Source organism: Corvus cornix, chromosome 3, assembly GCF_000738735.6.
Source record: "Corvus cornix cornix isolate S_Up_H32 chromosome 3, ASM73873v5, whole genome shotgun sequence".
Classification (NCBI taxonomy): domain Eukaryota; kingdom Metazoa; phylum Chordata; class Aves; order Passeriformes; family Corvidae; genus Corvus; species Corvus cornix.
Window position 1 is genome coordinate 13,525,514 of NC_047056.1, and position 25,893 is coordinate 13,551,406.

The 25,893-nt window shown below is 44.5% G+C and overlaps 1 protein-coding gene across 3 annotated transcripts in view; it reads left to right on the forward strand.

Moving 5' to 3' along the window:
* COQ8A (coenzyme Q8A) overlaps positions 1-25,893 on the forward strand; it is a 43,064-nt gene that overhangs the window by 7,391 nt on the left and 9,780 nt on the right. Inside the window, exons 1-6 of one of the 3 annotated variants that reach the window (XM_010393492.4) lie at positions 1,479-1,620; positions 4,041-4,235; positions 6,498-6,908; positions 7,879-7,945; positions 15,868-15,942; positions 22,328-22,450. In XM_010393492.4, coding sequence (XP_010391794.1) covers positions 4,059-4,235; positions 6,498-6,908; positions 7,879-7,945; positions 15,868-15,942; positions 22,328-22,450 — 853 coding nt within the window. In that variant the 5' untranslated portion in view covers positions 1,479-1,620; positions 4,041-4,058. Of the gene's footprint in view, positions 1-1,478; positions 1,621-4,034; positions 4,236-6,497; positions 6,909-7,878; positions 7,946-15,867; positions 15,943-22,327; positions 22,451-25,893 lie in introns of those variants that run through there. The other 2 variants (XM_039568939.1, XM_039568940.1) reach the window with 2 other exon arrangements.

The following is a 25,893-nucleotide window of genomic DNA, read 5'->3' on the forward strand; positions in this document are numbered from 1 at the left end:
AATGGAGAGAGGGAAGATGTAGAGGTTGCTTTCTCTTCCTGAAATGTGATACCTAATTATCTACCTTACTACCTGTCCAAACTAATATTATTCATTTTTGTTTCATTTATTTAAAATAAAAATTTAAGATAAAGAAGGCAGTTAAAACTGCAGACCTGAGAGGGGGAATATGGGCTGCTGTGAAACTGCTCTGGGTTTTGTTTCATTGTTTCTTCTTTGGTTGGTTGTTTTGTGTTATGTTGTTTTGTTTTCTAAATTATTCAGCAGTGTTTGGATGTTTGGCGTAGTGTTGATAGTAGAAGTAGTTCCCATAAAGTGAAAAAGGCTGTGTTGTCATGCACAGAAAGCTTCCAGAAATGTTTCTGCTATTTGTCTGCATGATTAGAAATCTTATGTTTAAACTTGGTCTGTCCTAAGACATTTCACTGTACAAGCATCTGGAAAAAAGCTCGTGGAGTCAGAAGCAGATCCGTGTGTCTGTAGGAGCACATATTAGCACATGGAAAAGAAAGGGAATGAATGGAAGAATGTGTTTTTAAAGCAGGACAAATGCATGATTTCTCCTCTGTTGCTTGTAGTGAGGCTCTTGGTGTCTGTTTTGACCTCTGATATGCTGCATATCTTGCTACACGTGCTTAAACCTTCAGTCCAATAATCCGGAATGTTGAAAAGGGGAGGAAACACTTGGCAGTCATTCACTCTAGAGGATGGTGGGTTGTGAGGCTGAGGACTGTTGCACACAGGAGCATCCCAGGCATTGGTTTAGTTTTGCTGTTACAGCAGGGCTCTGAATCAGGTGGCATCTAACCTGTAGAAGCCCCTCTTGCCTGCTGTGCAGACCTTGCCTGGTGTCCGAGGATGGCTTGGCTCGAGCTTCCTCGTGCTGGAAGGTGTTGGGGGTTTGTTCAACTGTGAGAAGCTTACTAAGCCACGTCTGTGACTCTGCCTATTTTTGGAAAAGGGCTCATGATCAACACTTGTCAGCCCTCTTCAGTCCAGGTTAGAGGCACTCTGACAGCTTCTGTAGACACAACTGACTTGTCCATGCTCTGTGCTAGCAGTGCCCCACTTCTCTAGAGCTAGATAAAGAATCCTCAGGGAGCAAGTCAAGTGTGATACAGACTTTGTACACTTGGACTAATTCCCTTTGGAACCTCTCCCTAAATCTCTTTCTGATAGAGCTTGCTTATACTGTATTTATTGGTTTAGTAGGGTATGAATAGAACTTGTCTTAGGGGGAAAGAAAGAAAGAATGCTTTGCCTACTATCTGTGCTGGGTATTAACACAAGTGTAGTTGTTGGGTACAGTACCAGCCTTCTCAGAAGTGTGTGCTCCCTCTCTCTCAGGTTTTGTCTCTTGTCCTTGCTTGTGCTTATCGCTTTTTTGGTTGAAGAAAAAGGTAATTTTCCTAATGCTTGGTTATTTTTTTGTGTGTAGTCTTTTACCTTCTTGATTATCTTGCATATATTTTATTTAGAATAGCCTGTCCTTTGGCAGCACTGCATAGGAGCATGTTCCTGATGCTTCTGAGCTAACAGACCACTTACCTGGTACCTAGGTGGTTACAGCTGCTGTGCAGAGGAGGTGGGGCTGATACCATCGAAGTCAGAAGGATACGGGTAAGAGTGTGCCCAGTCCAGTGTCTTGTAGCCAAAACTGTGCAGGGCCATAGGTCCTCTTTGCTTGCTGATATATTTAGCAGTGGAGGATTGAATGAGTGTTGTGCAATGTATGTTTTCTACTTTTGGCTGCATTAGCTTCCCTGAAATTTTGTTTGGAGATTTATTTCTTTTAAAAAATGCATATTTAGCGTATCATAACTGTCACTTCATAACAAGGTCTTTGGTTGTTTTGGGGTAAAAGGAGTGTATAGTTTTACTACTGTTGATTAGTAAGAATACATGTTAAAAGTGGATTTTTTTTGTGTGTGTGTTGTCTAAATCTGTATTGGCTTACCTTTTGTTGCCCTTCTTGGGATGGAGGAAATGAACTTTTTTTGCACTCAAGCTTTCCTTGCTGTTAATACTTGTGATCACAAAAGCACTTATTTCTTAATAGTGGCAACCTTTGAATGGTCCCACTTCAGCTGGGACAGTACTGGATTGTTGGCTGGTTTCTTTGCCTTATTTGAATTGCAGGGACAGCCTGCAAATAAAAGCTTTGAGTGAGATCCATGTGGAAATTTCCAGTGTGAAGATGTAGGGGTAGAAAAACACTTCCTGTTGACAGAGTAGATTTCCTTACCTGACAGGCAACTTTTGAGTTTAAAAGTGCATTATACAAGGTTAAAACAAATCATAGTGATTAAACTCGGAGAGATGCAGGAGTAACACTTCTTAGAGGTCTGGAGCATATGGATAGGTCTTGTAAGGAGAACCACAGAATAATGACCTAGGTGGGCTTGGTTTTTATTTTTACAGCTAATCTGTCATGCCCAGATTTGTTGTAAGTACTTGACTGTCCTTTTTACTTAACAAGTAAGTGTAACACTTTCTGGCTGCAGTGCTTGTTCCTGATTCTGATCACTGATAAAACAGTGGTTAAACAAATATCCCAGTAACTGGGCTTTATCCTGCATTTGCATAATAATGTCTCTCTGAAGTTCTCTCTGTAATAATCTGTGCATTTCATGTGTGATTGCAGCAAAATTGTGTACTTAGACAGAAATTTAGCTTTAGCAGTCCATTCTTCTCCTTCATGACTGGTACAGCTGACATGTTTGAGACAGGCCTTGTGTTTCCTGAGAAGGTAACTGGATCCAGTTGCTTGTGGTCTGCAGTGTAATGCCTTGTGTACTGTTGACTCAGGACCCCTTGTGCCACATCAGTGTATTAACATTCATAGTTGATTACATGTACACATTGACAGGTTATCTTCTAAAAATGAATTGATACCTGTGTACCTACCTAGGAAGTAACTTATATATGTGGCCTTAGACTAGTGCTCCATCCCTACTGCAGTCAGGACAATTTTTTTTCTCTTCAGATCATTACAGAGAAATGCTGTGTAGGCAAAAGGTTGGACCTTAGTCAGCATCTTGTTCCAACTGCGTGCCTCTGTCTTCTGTGTCAGTAAAGATGGGAACATGTGCAGCTGAGCCAGTCCTGGCACCATGACCCTGTCTGTGCTTTAAAGGTATAGAAGATGAGTGAAATAAGCAGGTGAAAAATCTTCCCTGCAAAATGGTTTTGCACCCCAGCCACTGGATTTCTTTTGTGTGAACCACAGTGATGTAGGAGAGGCGGTGTCCTGAGCCTTAGTTTGGATCTAGGCTGAGCCAAAGGAGTCGATGGACATTAACTCTTGTCAGACACACTCTGTCCTGCATCCTGCAGAGTCCACTTCGTGTTTGAAGACACTGAAATTGCACAGGCTGTTACAAATCTGAGATGGAGCCCCTTGAAAAGGAAGGGGGACTGAGTCAAAAGTTCAGCACTGTAGTGCAGCACTTTGCAAATGCTGTGAATAGGCAGGTGTTGTGAGCATGCTTAAGTTTCCAGTTAAAAGCAGCAGAGTGAGCTACAAGTTGGGGATGGAGCAGACTACTTTGGAGGATGGATGAAGCTTAATCATTGGTGTGGGAGTAAAGAAATTTGGCCATGTAAAATGAGCAGGCACAGCTCCAGGGCAGGAATGGAATGTGACAGTGGGCTTCATTGGTGCTATCAGGATCTGAGAACACGTTCCAGGGCCTCATAAAAATTAAAGGTCAAATGCTAATGTTTTTAATCCACTTTTAACATCTGGAAGGAATCAAGACCATCTTTGCAGTGTTACTGATATTTACCTGTCTTTGCTTTCCCTGGTCATTGGTAACTTGGATATTTGTGGGGAGTCCTGGTAAGGTCAGCTAAGTAGCTGTCACTCAGGCTGGCCTGGGTGGTGTCTGGGCTGCAGACAAGCTCCCATGGTGGCTGCTTGCCAAAGCAGGATGCCGTTTCCCAGGGACGTGCTATCGACTCTCAGGTGATGTGAAACCTGTTGCAGATTTGTTCTTGACACCTTGTCTCCCTGCCCCCTCTCCCTTTTTATCTTTCAGCACAGAAAGTCATCAGTCATGGCGGGTGATGCCATCATGGTCATGAGGGGCTTGACCAAGCTCAGTAAAGCGATCCTGGAAACCCAGGCAGGACAGCTTCGGCAGGTGCTCCTCGGGGGAGATGCAGTTACCATTGCGAAGACTCTCCAGGCCACTGCTGAGGAACAGTTCAGTTCTGCCTTGGGGAAAGTGCAGGTAAGCAAAACTCTTTGTGCACAGTCTAGTCTGATGTTTTGCTTTTTCTCCAGGTACTTTTTTGGTTTTGTTGTGCGAGTGTCTGTGAACTCACATCTTGATTGACAGCCTAATTCTGAAGTGCGGGATTGATGATGATGATAATAATAATAATAATAATATTGCAATGCTCTGGGAATTCTTTGGAATCTATGGGGTGTGGAAGGTGCTTGGGCAGGAATGGGAGGGGAATGTTACTGCAGAGTGTTTCTGTTTCCATTACTGAGTGTTTAAGACATGCTGAATAAGAAAAGTGCTCTGTTAGTCTCATCTTGTCAAAGATCAAGCTCTTGCTAAGACTGTTCAGCAGCTTTGTTATTTAGAGTGTACTTTAAACTTCAGGCGTTGATTTACCTCTCCTTGACTGAATGAAGGAGCTCTTTTAGAATGCATTGGATTTATCTCGGTGCTGCTGCCTTTCTTGGCAAAATTGGTGCACGTAATATTTTTCAGAGTGGCTCAGGGTCAGGTGTTTGCACGTTCACCACTTACAGCCCAGGCTGGATTTTCAGAACTGCCTTTCAAATGAGGAACATAAGGAAAGCCAGACAGCAGCTTCTCTCATCAGAGGTGGGGATAGATTTATAAGAGCTTCACATTTGCTGTGCTGCCATCTTTTGAAAGCAAGGGGCTTGTCTGTAGTACTTCTCTCTCATCATCCTTTAGAAAAGAGTGTGTAGCTCAGATGATGATTTTTGAAGCAGAAACTAATGAATGGTTTTTGTGCAATGAGCTTAGACTATCATGGCAATCTATAGCTTCAGTCCTAGAATCTGGGCCTGTGTTTTCTTGGTTCTGGTTAAGCTTGCAGTAGAACTAACTTGTGTGTTTGCTTATGGGGATAGTGTTTTGTTATTGTCCTCCTCTTGCACCCGAGAGAGATAATATTCTCCTGTTTCTGTGCATGTTTCTCTGCACAAGAGAAGTCCAGTGAGCACAACTGCAGAACGCTTGCCCTGTGTTCTGTAAATGTATCGCAAGAGAAGCTGCTGCCAAAGCAGGGCTCAGTAAGAAATCTAAATGTACAGCATCTTCTGTTTTGAAGAGATGAAGATCTTTTACATTAAGTGACAGAGTTTTAGCTGTCATGTTTCTAAAAATTTAAGTATGGAAGTAAGGAGGCCTTCTTGCTTGAAATCATTGGTCACTATTGTGGGCCGCAGTCCCCATCTGTAAACATTTCTCCTCTCCTCCCCCGCTGCAATGTTGAGGTTCAGAATAGCATGAGACCTGCTGAATAACAGGAAAGACCATGTTCTGTTTTTTTTCTCTAAGGAAGGGAAATTTAATTAGTGTTTAGGAAAGAGCCTGAAATATGCTGCCTGCTTGCCTGACCACAGCAGGATTTAAAATCCTGTTGACTGCCTGTAATAGTCATCAGTTATTTTATGGTATTGCCACTGCTGAGATAGGTAACTAGTATATGTCAAGGAATAAGTGAACAGGACATAATGCTCTTCTGTTGGCTCTTATTTATTTATTTTTTGGTTGAAAAGTGTTAAGAAATATCTGGACTTTGTGGGGCAGCTTTTGCAAGGTTAGGACAGAAAAGAGAAAAGTGTCAGGAGAAGCTTGCCTGGAGTGTTGCTGTGCCCGATGCTGTTATCCTTGCTCCAGGCACAGAATTTTATTTATTTTGGGATGACAACACATAGTTTAGTGGTTGAATAATGGACTGTGTTTTGCAGTTGGTGGTGACATGGCATGAAAGGGTGAGCTTATTCTTCCTGTAAGTAGGTATCTGGTGTTGCTTCAGGTGGCTTTGGGCTTGGAAGTGCTCATGTTGTGTGAGTGGGGACAGGATGGGAGGAGAGAAAACTGAATGTTATGAGGTTCAGCTTTTTGTTATCCCTCCTAAGTACATCTTACATGATCTTGCAGCTCCCATCAGCTGTTGTTTCTGAGCAGTGCATTGTTTCTAGTGAGCTCCACATTTAGTGACCCTTTCTGGCAGTGTATGTAAAAACAAGGTATCTCCAGTTAGGGATATTTGAGAAACTGTTAAAGAATTTGTCCCATCAGTGGAGTTAAAAGATTGCCAGGGATTCCAGGCATCCTTATTGTCTCTTACTGTGAATGTCTGCAGTGTAGAGTCTCCAAGTGTCTACAACTCCTTACTGTGGAGACATGACACCTAGCTGCATGCTCATCTCTGAGGACCATGGGTGGGTAGGGAGCAAGGTTTAAGATCTTTTCTTAAAGTGTTTCTATTATTGTTTGCAGGAACTAGGCAGACAGCAGGAGAACTTTACTGACCTGGGTGAGGATTTTGGGAAAGACTATGACTTCTCAGCCCGAGAGCCATCAGATCCTCCAATGGACTTCTCCACTGCCCCTGGCAAGCCTCAGGAACGCAGCGCTGAAGGCCCTGCTTACTCCTACACAACAAATGGACCTTTTAGAAACGTTGATGAGACTGGAGATTCTGGCATTGGTCAGAAGCCTTTCCCTCCCAAAATGGATGCAAGGTTATTTGGAGGTGTTAGGGACCCTGGAAATCCTTTTGCTACTACCTTTGGACAAAATAGGGCTTTTCACCAAGACCATTCCTCTGTTGGTGGATTAACAGCTGAAGATATTGATAAAGCCAGACAGGCCAAAACAGGTTCAGGGCAGAAACCCTACAAACAGATGGTATGTTGTTTTAATTAAGGATTCTCAGTGCTGTAGTTTCTATGCTGGATTGTCCTTACTCACCTTCTCCTCTGTTTCTCTCATTTCTTCCTCTTCTGCTATCCCCTTTTTGGGAGGCAGAAGAGGGAAGTGTCAGTGCTCATTATCCCTGTGATATTTGTTCTGTCAATAGCTTTTCAGTCTCTCTTTTCATACTTGCTCCCTCTGTCAGATAATCTGACGTGAGCAAATATTTAAAAAGTGTATTTAGTCTTAGAATTGGACCTAAGGTCCTCACAGTGGAGGCTGTGGCTTTCTGTGTGGCGTCTTGCAGTTGTAGAAGTGGAGGCAATGTTGCCCTGAGCGTAACTAGATTGGAGAGTAGCATAGCTCACTATTGTTGCTTTAGTGCTTCATACCCTTGTGTGGGAGTGCAGAACCCACAGCAGAACTCACAGTGCAGACACTTGTCATCTGCTCTGACCTTGTACCTCCTTCCCCACATCCAGTATCAGATGCCACTGTGGGCTCACTCACTCAGGGCATTGCTGTATACAGCCACTCCTGCTGCTGTGCGTGGAGGAACTGTCTACAGTCCTGTGAATCTGATGACCCTCCATGAGTTCGAATTCCATGTGTGGAAGGGAGTTTGGGTTAGCATTGTGCATCTTCTCCACGTTCAAAATACAAGGGCTGCTGAGTTGAAAGTGAGAATAGGGTTTCCAAGCATGGTTATCAGCTCTTCTGTCTTTCCCACCCTCTTGTCCTCTCCTCTGCTCAGTGTGTGTTTCAGTTCATGGTGTGTCTGTTCTGCACTGTATTCCCTTGAAAATCCCCCAACAGATACAAGGCTCAGGTTCAAGGAAGGCTTTCTGCAGCATGGAATTGTTAGGTGCTCTGGGTTGTGCTCTGACTTTGCAGGTGTCTGACCATGTGCCCAGTTAATCTGTGGATTTCTTGGTTTGTTTTTTCCCCTCTCTCTCCACTGCAGCTCAGTGAGCGGGCCCGCGAGAGGAAGGTTCCTGTCACCAGGATCGGCCGACTCGCCAACTTCGGAGGTCAGTTTGCACTCCTGCGTTTGCCACAGCACTTGCAGTGCTGGTTAATGGCTGGCTGTGACAGGGCTCCTGCCCTGCAGCACCGGGTGGTTCCATTTGCTGGTTCAGCTTGCTAATAGGAAAGTGCCTTCCCACTAACAGCTTAGTTAGCTCAGAGCTTGATTTGGGCTTTTTCATTGTTCTTAAGAGTTTGGGGCAGATGATTTGGGGGTGCATAGTAGAGCCGCACATCTTCATGGTGACACATACAGTGTGGGCTGTGCTGTTTTAGTGGGAGAGTGAGGTGCAGGTTGTTCCCCAGCCTGTACAAATACCCTGGTTCTGCACATGTGATTGCACTTGGAGGAGACTCTCCCAGTCCTTATGGTGTGCTGTTACTGTCAAGCAGAGTCAGCTGCAGCAGCTGTTATTTCAAGTAATCTTTTCCCAATCTTACCCTTGCTACTTCTCTGAACAGTGTTTAAATATAAAACATATCTTCCTAGTATTCTTTTTTGAGCACGGGGAGATGATAACAGTCAAGGTTTGATTTACTTAGCCATTGCTTGTAGACCATTTTCTCCCAGGAAGGATGTAAATTCTGAGCTTGTAAAATCAAGCTAGCTGAAACGTAAATGAATTTTACATGCAGAGTGGGCCTTACTATGTCAAAAAGTAACTAAATATCTTAAGTAATATTGATAGATGATGCTTATTTAATGTCTTGTATCCAAAGCCATCAAAGGACTTAACGTGTTCCTGAGGAGAAAGGGACCAAAGTATTGCAGGTGGAGAGATGAACACAGCTAGTGCTACTTAGGTAATCATTAGGTGAGGAGTCTGTCTTTTGCTGTGGTTGGGTTTTCTTGTGACTGTAGTGTTTCGAGATGATATCTATCTAGGTTGCGAACAGTCTCCTGTGGCTCTTGTGATTCTCTTCCACAAAATTTGATAGAGAAGCACATGTACAAAGTAGACATCTTTGTGTTACGGATCCCAGAAGAAAGAAAAACAGCCTGTCAAATGTAGTTCAAATCAACTATTGTATAAAAAAACAATTATTCTTTCTCTGTGTGTCCTTTTGTTGGACTAATATGCACACTAGGAGGAGTTGGGGCAGGGGCTGATCCTATGCAGTGCAGGAATAAACAGCAAGTGAGTTTTGTGGTAAGTTTTTCATGCTTGTCAGATCTCTTTAACCCTGTAGTCTATTGCAGGCACTCTGGCTTTACAACATGCTTAGTATTTCTTAAAGGGAAGCAGGGTTCATGATCTGCTTTTTGGAGTAACATCACTTTAAAACTCACTGGGCTGTTTTCTTGAGCTCTAGTAGCACACAGGTCTCCATTCTAATCTAGCCTTGAATTTTATGACAAGTATCACAGCACTTTTTGCTGTCATCTTCTGGAGTTCACCTGTTGCTGCTTGCTGACAGCTGGTGGATGTGTTCACATCTTCTGTGAACTTTGGGTTCTAGTGCTGTTGCTTTATGTTCCAGCTTTTGGCACCCAAGGCTGTTGTGTGAGGGAAGGCTGACTCATGCTTCTAGGGGAGGTATAACCTGTCTTCTCCTAACCTCAAGGTAAAAACCAAAACAAATAGCCCCATCAGACCAAAACCACTAAGGGAGAGTAGGAAAGAGATTGTTTATAAGCAGCATCTCCAGACATACCTCTGTGTATAATTTTTTCTTTTTGTTCTTGCTCTTCTCTTCCAGCTGTCTGCTTTATATGATTAAAATGGCTGGCAAGACAGAGTGCTTGCTTTCAGAGTGCTTCTGGGGGAAAACTGTGTTGCAGAAATGGTGTTCAGATTCTCTGGTCTCTGCAATCTCTTGTTAGCATTCATTGCTTATCTTTCCCTCTGAAATTTAATTTGCAACAGCAAAGAGAAACAGTACTGTCAGTACAGTGGCTTAGCAAACAACAATGTAGTCTATAGGTAGTTTATTTCAGTTTAAGATATCCTTTGGTAATGTTTTGGGACTTTTGACAAGGGCCTATGGTAGCAGGACAAGGGATAATGGCTTTAAACTGACAGAGGGCAGGCTTAGATTAGTTGTTAGGAAGAAATCCTTTATTCAGAGGGTGGTGAGGCGCTGGCACAGGCTGCCCAGAGAAGGTGGGGATGTCCCATCTCTGGAAGTGTTCAAGGCCACGTTGGATGGGGGAGGATGGGGAAATATTGTAGGAAATACCACTGTTAACCTGTGGAATATTAGTGACCCAGCTATGTCCTTGCTTCCTAGGACATTCAAATGATTAGAATCAAACAAGGAATGGCAGAGGTGGGGGGTGATTATTTCCTGCTCTACCACCTGGCTCTTTACATTGCCTTAAAATTAATTAAGAGCAGGAGGCTGCTCCATATCCATGAGGAAATGTAGCTTAAAGCAAGTAAGTTTTTTTTGTGCAGGAATTCTCTTGTGTGCTTCAGGATGCCATCTTCATTTGAAGACCCCAAGAAATCATTCTGGGAAATAAAGTGGCTGAGGTGGATTCTTCTCCTACAGTCTCCACACCAGTCAAACTAGCACTTGATTCTGACTTTTTTTTACACTCTTTTTTTGGATAAAGTCCACTTTCCCCCTTTATTTCCATATTAGAACAGTATTATTTTAGGGTTGGATAAGATGGAAATGTTGTTGAGTAGGTCAAAAACAGAGTTCATGTAACTATTCCTGGGGTTCAGATAGCTGAATTCCCATGCTATTGGCATGATCCCATTCCTCCTCCTCTCTTTGTAGGGTTGTTTTTTTTTTTTTGTCCCCTCCAGTGTTATAGGGAGTGTTCAGCTGTGCCATGATGTCAGGACACTGTGCTGGGTGATGGACAAATTAGCAGCAGGAGGCAAAAATACTTGGGACTGCTGAGTTTGCCTTGGCTTCTCACCTCTTCTGGGGGCAAAGAACGTTTTACTGGAAAGATTGAAGATCATGTTTTCCAACACTTGCCTGTAATACTGAGCTAATATTGCTCTGTGATCAGCACAAGATCCTCTACTGAACTTTTTTGTCCTTTATAGGTATTTTTGTATGCTTCTTGCAAGAGTGACTGCTGATGGGTGTATTTATAGTACTAAATAGCATCCTTGATTTTTATTTATTTTTTCTTCCCAGGATTGTAATTGACAAAACAGATTTTTCTGCAGTTTTTTTTTGTTCCATGCTTGTTTTGTAGCCTGATGGGTCATCAGTTCCACCCACACAGTTCTTGATTTTTTTCTTTATTTCCATTCTCCCTTCCTTGCCTTATTTGACTTTTCTAAGCTGTTCCTGTCTCCCTTAATCATATTACTGGTTTCTAAGTTTATTATTTTAATGATATAATAAGGTCCTTTTGCAATAAAGAAGATTCAGGAAGCTTGTGGCAAAATCTAGATTTAATGTGATTTTAACAATTTTGAAAACAAAAAAGCAAAAACCTAGTCTGAGGTATGTTAGTGAAGTATATACAGGCCTGACAGCTGCAGGATTCAGATTGTCATGTGAGTGACAAGTGAGTGTATTGGGTTTGCTTGTCAAGGGTTTGGCTGCAGGGTGGCTTCTGTGAGAAGCTGCCAGAAGGTTCCCCCGTGTCTGACTCCAAGGTGGCTCCAAGCCAAGGCCATCAGCGATGGTGGCAGCACCTCTGGGATAAGAGTTATGAAGGGGAGAAAACCTGCACAACTGCAGCTGGAGAGAGGAGTGAGAGAAACAGCCCTGCAGACACCAAGGTCAGGGAAGAAGGAGGTGGAGAAGGCGCTCCAGATGCTGGAGCTGAGATTCTCAGGCAGCCTGTGGTGAAGGCCATGGTGAGGCAGCTGTGCCCCTGCAGCCCATGGAGGTCCACAATGGAGCAGAGATCCACCTGCAGCCCATGGAGGACCCCAGGGTGGATGAGGTGGATGTTTGAAGAAAGCTGTGACTTTGTGGGAAGCCCACACTGGAGCGGGGTCCTGGCAGGGCCTGTGGACAGAGGAGCCCACACTGGAGCAGATTTGCTGGCAGGACTTGTGACCCTGCAGTGGGCCTGTGCTGGAGCAGCCTGTTCCTGAAGGATTGCACCCTGTGGAAGGGGCCTATGCTGGGGCAGTTTGTGAACTGCAGCCCATGGAGAGGACTCACACTGGAGAAGTTTGTGGAGAACTTCTCCTGTGGGAGCAACCTGCTCCTGTGGGAGCAACCCCACACTGGAGCAGGGGAAGAGCCTGAGGAGTCCCCTTCCTGAAGAGGAAGGAGCAGCAGAAACGACGTGTGTTGAACTGACTATAACTGCTATCCCCTTCCCCTGTGTTGCTGTGAAGGGGAAGGAGGTAAAGAATTCAGGAGTAAAGTTAAACCCAGGAAGAACAGAGGAGTAGGAGGGAATGTCTTTTATGATTTAGTATTAATTGCTCATTATCCTACTCTGATTTGATTGGTAATAAATTAAACTCAACCTGGGGAAATTAGTTTCTTTTGCCTGTGATGGTGATTGCTGAGGGATCTCCCTGTCCTTATCTTGATCCATGAGCCTTTCCTTATATTTTTCTCTGCCCTGCCCAGCTGAGGAGCTTGCAGTGTTTGCTGTGTGGTGAATGTGGTGTTTTACATGACCAAAACCAGGGCACAGGCTGCTCCAGGGGAGGGTCTCGCCTCACTTGGCAGGCTTAGCAGAGTGATAACAGCCCATTCAGCTCCTGTTTGTTTTGTTGTGTCAGTTGCTGGGCCAGAGGATTTTCCTGAACAAAACTGGTTCCAGATCATCTCTTGATGGGCTTGGTTTGAAGTGTCTTGGATGCTGCAGATGCCTGGAAAATACCTTAAAGAGCCATTCTGCTGGTATAGAACCAAGTGGCTTTTTCCAAGGCTGAAATAATCTGCAAAATGCAGGAGAAGGGCTTTGTAGAGGTGCTTGGGGATATTATTTCTCAAGGTGTTGTACCATGGCTGTTGAGTAATGCTGAGAACTGTCCCAAAATGATTAATCTTGGAGGAAATACACATCTTGCAGACAAGGAAAGTGAAGGACACAAGGAGTGACCTGTGCAAGTAATTAGTGGCCCAGAGGAGGAGAGTGTTTTTGTAGTACTACAGATTCTTCAGAGGAATGACCTGTTCCTGGTAACAGGTAAAGAACAGCAGCTAAGCCCCATATAGCTGCTTACTCATTTCTTCCCACTGCAGGAAGGAATAGGAAAGAGCAAAAACTTGGAGAAAACTTGGGTGTTGAGATAAAGACAGTTTAAGATGGGAAGCAAAGAAAGATTCATGTTCAAGCAAAGCAGCAAGAAGAGGTCATTCATGACTCCCTTCTGGAAGGCAGATGTTCAGCTACTTCCTGGGAATCCGGACCTCAGCATCTGTAGTGGTTACTTGGGAGGGCAAACACCTTAACCCCAAACAAAAACACGTTTGTTTTTTTTCAAGCTTGACTGCTAAGCAGCAGCAAACACTGTGATTATAGTTTGAAGATGCTTGAAGCCTTTGTTTAAATTTCAGATCTTTTTAACCATGTTTTTGTCTTTTTACATGTTTTTGTCTGACTTTAGTTTATTTAAAACTTGTTGACTGGTGATTGGAGGGTTTTTTTTTTTTGGAAATTGGACAGAGTGGAGCAGTGAGGAAACTGTAAGAGCACCTATTGAAAAAGGAGCTCTTCTTCTAGTGCAGTCCACAATATTAGTACAGATGCTCAGCTGTGCACATCCATAAGAGAGAAGGTGCAAAACACATTCATTTGTAGTCTGATCTTGCCCACACTGATGTAAGCCCAAGCTGCTTTTAAACAAGAGATAACCTCTCCAGCTTTATTCTGGAAGAGTAGAATCTGGTTCCTAGTCTTTCATTTACTTTAGAAGTGGTTTGTCTTAATGATGAAGAGATTAGAAACTTCAGATATGTTTTATTTTATGTCCTAGCAGTAAATCTCATAGTTTTTAATTTGAAACATTGACCGTAGAGCCTTTAGAACATGATGTGATGTTTTTAATTTGAAACCAATTACTGCCAGTCAGTTCAGTCTAGCTCTGATAATGACCAAGCTGATTTACAGTGGGGAGCATTGTTTTGGAGGTGGTGAGAGTGGGATCAAGGCCAACAGAAATGTTCTGTGAGTGGTATTTGGTCTGGAAAATCACATCTTGTTGATGAGATATGTCTTTATTGGCTTCCTGTCTGACTCTTGGCATTGCCTGCTCCAAGTTACTCTCTTGCATGTGGGATCTGATTGGAAATGAGCATGTATCAGCATTTTAATAGGTGTTATGCTGTGTTTGAAAAGCTTTTTTGCTTGTTTTCTCTGAAGCCTAGGGGTATTTTTCTCATTTTGTTTAGCTAATAAAATCTCAGGATTTCTGGTGCAAAACAATTGCTCATTGGTGATGCCTGGTTTGGCACAACTGAAGGGTCTGCACAGGTTAGCTACTAACATGAGAATTTCTTAGGCTTCAAGTTGTCATTTCAGTGTTGCAACTCCATAGGAAAACTTGCAGAAAATATAGAAAAATTAAAAAAAAAAAAAAAAGAACAAAACCTGAACAAAGACTGCCCCACAAAAACCCCACTAAACCAACAAAAAAACCCCCAAACCCCAACCACCTTGTAATGTCACTGATGCCTCCTGTGTTTCACCTTATGCTGGATTCTCTGGCCCAGTGCATGTAGTCTGTAAGACTGAAAGTGGAGCTGTTTTTGAAGCAGATCAACTATACAAGCTTGAAATTGTACTGGGAGAGGTGGGGTTGTAATTACCTGGTGGGTGAGAGGAAAAACTACAGTGCAGGATGAGGGTCACCTTGTTTGTGGCCAGGCTTTCTCACTTCAGTTGACAAAACTTTTGCATGTGGCTCTTCTGCACACGTGCAAAATGCCATGTGCTGGACAGCTCTGCTTCCTTCATTGTGCTGACTTTGTTTCCTGGTTGTTTTACCTGGGAAGTTTTCCAGTAGTGCCTTGAGGAAGGCTTGGGGTGCTTGGAAAACAGTGCTGTCAGCAGTGTCGGAGTACAGCATGGCAGGATGCACCACTGCTGAGGAGATATGAAGCAGCACTATCTGTTCTGGTTACCCATGTCATTTATTATCTAAAAAAAGAAATATTTGATATTGGGAAGGCAGTGAGACTTTGGTAGTATGGATTGCTGCATGATTAGATCTGTGCCTCATTTAATCTCCAGTGGCTTTGCTCTGGTTAGTGGAGGCAGATAGTGCTGCCTTTGTAGTTGTAGCATAACCTGTGGCTGTGAAACAGCACCCTGGAATTCACTGCTTGCCAGGGTGATAGTTCATGTGGATTGCTGCTGTTTTGTCTCCTGGTCTTACTGTTGCTGTGTGGGATTACTCCCTCGCCCAGCTCCTTGGGACTGCAGGTTACAACACTGCTGGTGTAAGGTGAGCCTCAGGCAAGACGTGTTTCTGTTCATTACAGTCAATGAGCACATGGAAGGAAGAGATAGCTAATGAGCACAATTAAATTTATGGCTTAGACAGCAGGGTTGCAAAACCTTACACTCTACTGGCAGTGGCTTCATCCTAAATACGGTTTTTTCTCCTGCTATAGTGGCGTGGTGGGGGGTGAGAGGGATTCTGTTCCCTCCTGAGAATTGTACTTTAAGAACCATGATTGTGAGAGTTTTGGCATCTTTTTTTCCTCTTTTTTTTTAAGCTCCATGATTTGAGTCTAGAGCAGGACATTAGCCAGAGCACAGAGCTCTGAGTAACACTTGTGACATGCTTTATAAAAGCCAGATGTCCCAGACTGGCCTAGCCTATGATTCCTGCCTGGCATGCTGGGCTGAAGAAGTATAGGAGAAAACTCTTCAGTGTCAAGTGAAGATGACTCCATTGCAAACCCCAGGATGTTCTAATAGAGCTGTTGTGCATTTGAATGTGGGGCTTAAAGTTAATTACCAAAAACGCCTCTGTATGTGGCTTGGAAGTATTTTTTTCACTCTGACTTGAGTCTTTTTCTCCTTATTTTGAAGGACTGGCTGTTGGTCTTGGCATTGGGGCTTTGGCAGAAGTGGCAAAGAAGAGCCTTAGACCTGAAGAACGCAGTGGTAAGCCCTTTCAATTTCTTTCTGTTTTCTTTTTTTCCTCTTTATTTTATCCCCAGACACAGTTTACCTGAGTTTCCAAGATTTGTATTCTTTTGAAGGCTGGATGGTGAAGCAGAATAACAGGAGGATATGGGTAGTTCTTCTATTTTCAATATAATCCTTCATCTCCTGGCTCTTCTCCCATCTCCCTACGCCACAGCCTCACTACATAGACAGAGGTCAGAGGAATATTCCAGAGAATGTGTTTGTGCCAGCACAGTTTGTACAGCTTTACTTTTCCATAGCCAACCCTGAGGTTGAATCCTATCCTTGTGCCCATTCTTGGATTGTCTTAACAATTCTTTTTAAACTGTTCAGTGAAACCATGTATTTCTATCAGTACAGAAACTTTAGATGAGCCTGTGTGTCTGAAAATTTTGTTAGTGGTTGTAGTCTTTTTGAAATTAAAGGATGTTCTGCCTAGGAGGAACTTGGAGGATGGCTGCTGTCGTGTAAGAGAGGCAAAGCACTTTATGCAATTCAAATTAAATGGCAGTTGTCTATTTCCAATATCTGTCTTTTGCTGCCTTCTAAAGGATCCTCATAACATGCAAAAGGATGTGCTGTGCAAATAGACCTGATCCTCTTTCCTTCCCAGCTTATTTGAAGTTAGAGGTAAATGTTGCGAAATTGCACCTGATCATGTCATGGTGGCTTTCTTCTAAGCAAAGGTGTTGGTAAAATATGGTGGGGTGTGTGGGGGTCAGTGGTTTAGGGCGTAGAAATACCTGGTGGTGTTCTTCAGAAACCATGAGATTTATTCTAAAGTTTATGGTTCCATTCACTTGTTTGTTATCCAGGAAAAGCTTTGGTGGGATACTGCAAAATGTCAATGTCTGTGACAGTTGCTGCAGGCTATTTGATCTTCAGCTGGTCTCTCTGGTTTGGCTGGTATGGTTGTGTTCAGGTTACTTCCAGTGACTGGAGGGAGCTGATGAAAGGTTGAAGTACTTGTAGCTAGAAGTAAAAATGAAGTCAAATCATTCCTGGTTCAGAAGCATTACTTTGAGATAATGACAACTGCTGGGTCCTTGTAACTTTACTCTGTGGCTGGTAGTATTCTACTACAAAGCCAATTTCTGTCTTCACCGTGGTCATCTTTGGGGGTGGAAAAAGGATGGAAACTGAACTTCTGTTTCAGGAGGTACGGGAGTGGCTGGAAAATGAAGACATTTGGAAGGGGGAAAAACACTAAAAAAACTAAGCAACTGAACAAAAAAATCCCAACCAAAAGAAATTCCCAAACCCTAAAACAACACCGCAGAATGCGAAACGTATTTCCATTAGTGGGAGGCAGAGGTTGTGGACAATCCAGGACTCTGCTTGTACTAGGAATACCAAGATGCAAATATTAACTGCAAGGCAGTGCTGAGCAGCCCAGCAGAGAAAAAGGACCCTTGGCAAAGAGTTCTTGTTTCTCTCTAAGACCTGAGGTGTGTGAGGATGGGTGGGTTTCTTTGCTTTGATTTAACAACATGAATCCAGGCAAACACAGCCCATCCTGTAGAGAATCCTTGAAGGGTTTTTGCTTTCAGCACTTGGGATGTTTGATAGGTTGTTGATACCTGTTGGAAGCTGATGATTTATGTTGCCTGTAACAGAGGTGGAATTGCACAACTGTTGGTATTTCTCTGCTTGCCAGAGTATTTTCTAATTGGGCACACCCCAAGTGAAAACAGGAGTTTGCAGAGCTACGAAGTTTGAGGGAATAACATGAGCTTTGTTCCTCTCTTACAGCATGAGAAGGATTTTTTTTTTTTTTTAAATTTAGAGGGCAGCAGACACTTTCTCCTTGCAATAAAGCAATTGCACCTCTAAACTTTTTTTTCTTCCTGGGGAAACTATTATTTTTCTGTGTCAGAAGCCTGCTCTATAGTCTTGAATCCTGCTTTGGGAAGAGTGATTTTCTTGAACAAACCTTGATTAAAAAAATGAGGCAATGAGAACTGCCAACTTTAGTGCTAGGCAGGGAATTAGAAAATGACCTGGCTTTTATTTTTAGGTGTTTGTTTGTCTTTCCTTGTTGCTTCTCCTTTTGCTGTCAAGTCTGCTTAGATAAGATCTTGGAGTAGTGGCTGTGCTGTAAAGGAGAATAATATCAATAGTGGAACTGAGAATGAGCCAAGAGCAGCAAGTGTGGAGGTGAGGCAAAAGTGAAAGATGTGCAAGCTTCGAACTCTTCTGGAGCTTCTCAGGCCAAAGACACAGGAAGGTTTCCAGGTGACTCAGCTACAGCCTCTGGCTAGTGTCCTTGGATGTGTTTTCCACACTATTTCAGTGGTGGGTAGGACTCCATGAATGAGAGCTCTCTCCATGGGCTCTGCTCCTGCAGAAATGCACAGCAGAGGATACTGACACAGTGGGAGTCCAAGATTCCATTTTCTTACTGTTCTTCTGACAGTACCAGCCTGAGCTGTTCTTGGAGCAAATCTCTTGACATAAGTACCTCTATATTTCTTTAGAAGTACCTCTGTGCCCCTTTCCTGATTATAGCTTGAGGCATTTGTGCCCAGGTTTTGTGGCTGCCAGCACCATGAGTTTGAGCTAAGACCTATCTCTTTTGAGAATGACATATTGTCCTGTTCCTGGGAAGCTGATAGAGGATATAATTTCCCTCCCTACTGCTGCAATATTAATAGTAACTTCTTGGCACTCCAGACTTAAACAAGTGGGATGTGTGTATGCACAAAGGCACGCCTAAGAATTTCACACTCTCACTGGCATCCAGGAGTAACGAGGAAGAGCTTTCTCTTGGTTGCCCTCCTCTTGCCTAGTTAGTACAAACTAAAGTGTCTTTATGCCTTTAAAATGGAGTTAGAAACACTGGTCCTTTAGTCCCAACCCCTAAGCCAGACACTCCTGAGCTACACATGATCCTGACAGCACAGCTTGTACTTCTTCTTTCCATTGCTGTTATCAGAGGGACTGCAAATTCCTACTCTCCTGCACGTTCTCTAGTAATTGTGCTAGTGCTGATCTGTTTTTTCCTGCTCAGTTTCCCCATCCTTGTCTAGTAGCCACAGGGCCCTTCTCTCTCTACTTTGGATTGTCTCTGTTTCCATAAACAATTCACTTCTTCAGGGACTTAGGCTAAAGGAAATATGTCTGATGCAAGAGTTGGTGAATTTCTTCCTTTTCCATCCAAGCCTGATGTCCTGGATGTAAATTCCTTCTGCTGCCAAATTCTTGTGAATAGGTGCAGGTTTCTTTGGTTTTTTGTGTTTTTTTTTTTTTTTTTTTTTAAAGGGCTTAAGGTCCTAATGCTGCCATCTTTGAGGGGTTTGGCTCATCTTCTTTTGTTAAAAAGAGAATGACTTACTTGATTTCCAGTTTGAATTTTCCTGGTAGGCTGATAACCTCCTCTGTCGCTGGTGACCTTGATGGCAGCCTCAGTATTTAAAGCGTGTATTTACAGTGTAAGGCCCACGCAGGGTGGGAATGGGAAAGTAGAATGAATTCCCAGCAGTTAAAATGAGAGTGCCCAGATAAACAGCTGCTGTTACAAGTAAAGAGACTCTGGGTTCAAGGACAACTTTGTCACTTATTAATGACCTGTCCTGGGCAGTTGTTCAGGCAATGCACAAATGCCAGGCTGGACAGAGCCCTGACAGGCTGGCACTTGGCCTGGATTTGAACACAGAGGGATTTTCTTATGAAAGGGAGTAATGCAATATCCTTGGGTTGTCAGTCCCAAGTGCTTAGGCCATGTTCTTGAGTATTCCCTTGCCCCCAAGTTTCTGTGGCAGATGGTCCTAAAACAAACATACACAAAGTCCAGTCACTAGTTCTCCATTTGACAGTGGCAAAGAAGGTGGAAGACGAGTGATGCAGCTGTGAGTTGCACACAGGTTTGGAAAGGTTCATGCTGATTCTGAATTTGGAAAGGAAAAAAAAGTGGGTCAAGCACTAGTGAGGGTGTGTGCCTGCTGCCTTTTCTGTGGCAGAACTGACAGGCCCAGGCACTGTGGCTGCAGGAGCCTTAATTTCTGAGGTGTCCATGCTGCCACAGCTTGTATGTGACTTCTATTTGCCTCTTTTTCTTTCCCTGATGAAATAGGTGAAACCAGCTTTGTGATCTGAAGATGGGGAGGAAATAATGTGAGGCACCAAAAGGTGCCAGCCATTTTTGGGTAAAATGTTGACTCACTGAAAATTGGTATATTTTTTCATGAACTTGTGGTGGGTTTTATCCCCACTCCCTTTCCACCCAGCCTTGGAAGCCTGTGTCTGTTTTCTCTCTGCTTGCCATTTACGTACTCCTGCTTTTCAATCTTGCTTCCAGGTCACCTTCTTGTTCTTGCTGCTTGTAGCAAAGTACATGAGCAAGAGCTGCTCACATGCTATTGGGCTGCCTGGTGATCAGGTATTGCCCCTGCAGGCTGGACTTCAGTGAGAAGCCTGCCAGGAGAAGAGGACTTGGGCCTGCCTGTGTTTGGCTCTTTCTCTGATAAGACTTAAAACTGTCAGGGTTCACTGGCTTCTGGAGGTGGCTTTAATCATTAACAAACTCCTTTATTCTGCTGCTGACTCAAAGGAGGATGTTTTTGTGTGCAGTGGTGTGAAGGAAGGCACGGCTTTGATTCAGTACTTTCCCTAGGTCCTGTGTGTCATCTCATACAGGGATTTGCCTCGTCATTGCTAAGGACACAGTTTTCCTGATAGGACAGTTAAGAGACAGCTTTTCAAGTGTGCAAAGCCAGATCCTTCTGCCCTGGGTAGCTCTAGCTGTTCAGTCTCTAAGGCTCCTTCCATCCATTATCCAGAGCAAAATGTGCTCTGAGGATTGCAGTGTGTTGGAAATAGTGAATTCTGGACCCCTCCTGCTTTTCTGTATCTTGCTCTCAAGAGCAGCATGGTTGTCCTGTGTACTCCTGGTGGTTTTATTCCTCTCTTTCCTTTTCCTGTACATTCTTGACTTAGGACAGGGATTTGTAGAGAGATGTCCCACATGCAGTGCCATCTTGCTGCTATCCCACGAAACAGATGAAGGAAAGAGGGGGGATGAAGGGCAGGAGAGCAGTATGTACCTCACACATCTGTGCTCTGCCAGAAGAGAGTTCTGTGGAATCACTTCTGCAGGGAAGGTCTGTAAGCACTCCAGCTGCTTGCAGGGACTGAAGGGCATCTGTCAGATCAGTAACGTGCTTGGCACCTCAAGAAAATGGCACCAAGTTGTGGGAGCTGCCAGAGTTCTTAGACAGCAGCTACTTCAGTCTGTCTCTGTTACTTGTCCTGTCCCCTGGCCAGTCTAAGACCCTTCCTGAGAGCTACCAGGAGGTGGAGAGGATCTCTGGCTGCTCCAGTTAGCACATGGCACACCAGTAAGTTCCATCTGCCTGAGATCTCCAGGGCTGTTTTCATCTGCTGTGCCTTTTTGGGTGCTGCTTATTGTTTATAGGGGTTTCAGCTGTTCTGTGCTCTGCTCCCCTAAAGTATTCTAAAAACAATGTAGCTGCAAGATCAGTGTATTGGCTGTGAGCTCTGCAGCCTGGCTGCAAGGCCTGACCTTCCTCCTGCTTGGCTCTCTGTCAGCGGGAGCTGATCTGCAGCCCCAGCAGAAGTGGTAGGCGGGTGTCTGCCTGCCCCCTCGGTCCCTGCTCTACTGGGCATTGCCCTGGAAGGTAGTTCTGGGCTGCTTCTCCCGAAGGGACCATCAGGGTTTCCTTCCCCTCTCCCTTAATAAAAAAAAATTTAAAAGTGGAGGGGAAGTGCTTCTTATGCCACACAATCCCCCTGTTGCATACTTGGAACCGTGGCACTGGTGTGTACATGGCTGCATGACCTCTCTGAGCCTGTCAGACATCAGGCTTTACCCACTCTTGGGGACGGGAATGTGTGTGTTTGAGTGTGTATATTTTGGTCTCGTTCTGTGCAAGCTTCCACCCTGAGGTTGGAAGAGGCCTGTTATTGGTCTATGCTGGTGTGTTGAGGATTCCCCCTTGCTGTGGCTCACTCCTGCTGCCCTTCTGAGGCTATGGCTGTGCTGCAGCCCATGGTTTGGGACCCGAGACACCTTTGCACAATGTTTTAGGCTGTGCTGGCTGGTACAGTGAGTTCAAGCACCGACATCTGCTCAGGATCCCAGATGGTTTGCAGAGCAGCACAGACGTTCTTGGAGGCTGTGACTTGCTGCTCCTGGCCCTCAAGCCAACGATGTCAAAGTTGTCCCAAGGCACATGTACAGCTTCAGTCCGTGCCCCTGGGTTGCAGTGAAGGCACTCAGTGTAGTCCTGGTTTGATTTCCCTAGGGAAGGGCAAATTTCCTGTGGAATGTGGGCTAGCACAGTGGAGTGGACTTGTCAAGATAAGGGTGTTCTTCATTCATACTCTCTCTCCTTGCCCTCAGGGAAGAAAGCAGTGATGGATTCTAGCCCGTTCCTGTCGGAGGCCAATGCAGAAAGGATCGTGAGAACCTTGTGCAAGGTCCGGGGAGCAGCACTAAAGCTGGGACAGATGCTGAGCATTCAAGGTAAGTGGCAGCACAAGTCCTCGGCTGTCCTTAGTGTGCCAGGTGTGACACAGGGTCAGCTGTCTGCCATGAGGCAGTGTCAAGTGAATGTGGAGACCGAACAAATGGCTTTCTCCTGTGAGAGCAGTGATGGAAATGTTTGAGTTCCATCTAATCCCAGTATGAAGTAAATAGATGTATGCACTATATGCACCACCACTCTCCCAATGTCCTTATTGTGTATAACTGAAATTGGTTGACAGTAGGGTGACACTGTGAATTTTAGTGTCTGTGTTACAAGCAATTGTTGAGAAGCAGAGCTGTATTACACTCCAATTGCAGGTGTCCTGCTAGAAACGAGGAGGGTGACAACAAGATTGTGATCCTGTTCTTTCTTCACCAAAAGTGGTCAAGGTTATATCCACAATGCTCTCCCATTATAGCAACCTGTTTGTGGTTTACGTGCTCTGTGGGCACTGAAGCTTTACTGGAAAGGCCAGTACAGCTGAATCTTATCAGGTATAAAACACTTGTTTCCATCCTGAGAAGACTTCAAACTGCTATTTATCCCATTGAGCTCTGAGGCCAGTGACCACAGGTGAAGGCATGAGTGACATCAGTGTCTGCACTGAACTCTTAGGTTACTCCTGGGAGATGGCAGGTGTGCTCAGTTCAAGCCTTATCTGGATCTTTCCAATTTGCCTTCCTGCCCAGCCTGATAGGGAAGGAAAGAACCAGCCAAAAATAGCTGTAAGACTTGTCTGGAAATATCTTTCAGTATGTTTCTGAAACTGAGTAAGTGTCTCAGTGTTTGAAGTACTTGGTTTGCTTGGCTTGTGCTTCTGCTTGAATTTTTGTAGGTATTAGCTGATGAGACTGCATCTAGCAGAGTATTAAATAACTTGGGCTCGCCAACAAAGCAAGATCAGCTCCTTGTTCCAGAGAGCCCTGACTGGCATTTCATCTGCTAATCAGTTGGTTCAGGTGGGTGCCAGGCTGATGGCCACCTGGCAAAGCCTAGTGGGAGGCATCAGCTGCTGTGTCAAAGGCTGCCACCCACATGCTGTTTTCTCACCCTCTAGAAACTGCCAGGTGCCACTGATGGCTCCCAGTGCAGATCCAGGAGGAGCTCCTTGCTTTCCAGTGCCTCTGGTATGTGGGCTGAGCAAGCCATACCTGGAAATCAGCTCTGCAGTTAAACTCATCTGCCGTAGGTGGGATTAATTTCAGACTCTTGGGACACTACTGAGTTGTGCCTGATGTGTGCCCAAGCCTGGTCACAGCTGCCCTAGGCCTGGATGTGAGTGCAGAGGGAGTAGCTGTGAAAGGCTGGCTCTGAGGAGCAGAAATGCTCTGGATTTTTGTAACTTGCCTGCTGTCTCCTAATGTTACGGTGCTCTGGCAGGAGTGTCAAATACTTGCTGATTGACTTCACTCTGGTGTCAAGAACAGGCCTTCAGCAACCTCAGTGGTTGTACCCAGCCCTCATTTGGACTCTTGCTATAAGTGTGTGGGCTCTGCTGTGCCTGGCAAGAACACAGGCACATGGTGACCTTGCTGGGGGACAGCTGTGGTGAAATAAATCAGACACCATCAACAATGCAGATTGTCTGTTTCATGGGCTGGCTGTTTGGACAGGAGGATTTCAGGCAGGTCCTGCCACTTCATGGGCTTCTCTGTGGCCTGGTGAGTTTGAATTCACTGCTTCTATCCGCAGGTCTGGGTGTTAATTGTGGGCAGGAGCTACCTACAGCAGTGCCCTTAAAAGCCCTGATGTCTGCTGTGGCTCCCTGATGTGGGAGTCAGTGGATTTGTTAGGGACCCACATTCCTAAAGGTCCTACACAGAGGAGATGCCAAGGGCTCCCAGTCATCCTGTGTTCTGGGAGATGTTGGAAAGGCAGCTGCATTTGCCAGCTGAGAGTGCCCTGCCTTGGCTCCTGCTGCGTGTTTTGTTCCAGTAAGGCCTCACCAGTTGACCACAAAGACGTAAAACCTTATTCATCAGCATGTTGTAAGCCTGGCTTTGGCAGAGTTGCTTCCACCGCACAACTGATTTTTGACACTGCTGGTGAGTTTCTGTACAGTCAACCTGGACTTGCAGGTTCCTTGGCTATTTGACATTGTGCTCATGAACAAAGAGGGGGGGTGGTCAAGCGCCCCAGCTAAGGATGGCTGCACTCTCAGACTAGGGGTTGCAACACCTTGAGAAGTTTATGGATGTCAGCAATAAAGCAAGTAACAGAAGTTTATCTCAAATGCCTGTAGCAGATGCTGATGCCCTGACACAAATGGCTTCTGGGAGCAGGAGTTGCTCTTGGTTGAGATCCATTCTCCTTCTGCCCAGTCACCCTTGGCAGTGCAGGTTGCATGTTGCAGCATGATGGTTAATACCTTCACATAGCCCTGAGAATAGTTTTTGGAGTGTTCAGAAGCTGGGTGGTGACACACCATCAGTGACAGAGCAGGTGTTTCTTTTGGTGTTTGCAGTGCACACGCAAATGCGATGTCTCACCTTCTTGCGGGTTTGTAACGTCACAGCAGGGGTTCTACTCACTGTTCCTGCAAAGCCTGCTCATCTCCAACTTGCAGTGATGGAATGGGAGCTCCTCTTAAAAACCTCCTGTTGGTTCCACTTTTAAATGCTATTATGGCTTCAATGGGAATTTGTAAACAATTCTGAGTGTTAGTGTCACACCTCTGCATTATTTATCTTTTTCTCTGCATTCCTTTCCATCCTTCTTCCCAGGACAGTCCTCTTAAGGTCACAGTTTGTTTCTTGTTTCCTGAGATAGATGTAAGGTGGTTCATACATGTGTATTTGGAGAGGAACAATAAATTTCTGTTTGAATGTCACAGTTGTGTGTGCAGGTTCAGTTCTCAGGATCAAGGCCTGTAGCCTGGACTTTTGCAGTGCTGGGAGAGCAGCAGATAAATCTAATTCCTTCATAATCATTTATGAAATGAAAAGTTTGCCAGAAATGGTAGTTTTTCTCTGAGTTGTTGTAGAAGCCTTTGTTCAAGCAGAGAACTAATCTTTCAAGATGTCCCAGCTCCTCCTCTTTCTTATGAGTGTAAATATTTGCTAAATCCTTCTGACTTAAAAGTTTTGGCTCAGCTATGTTCTCTTCTGCCCACTTGTAGTTGCTCTGCCTTCGGACAGTTGTTTACAATAACAGATGCTGAATGCTGATTTCTCCAAGAGTTCAGTACTTGTGTAAGTGCTGTTTTACCATTGCACAGTGTTCTAGAGGAGCTGCTGCCCCTTAAAATGAACTGGATGAAACCACATTGGGAACCTTGGAGTGTTGGGATGGCTCTTCAGTGGTCCCTTCTGTGGCCTGTTTCCATGAGGCAGTGGCCTCTCCTAGACCTGGATGTTGTCGTGCTGCCAGCCAGAAGATGGGCTGGTGTGTGACAGAGGCAGAGCACTCTGCTCTTGGGTCTGTGCAACCTGTCACCACA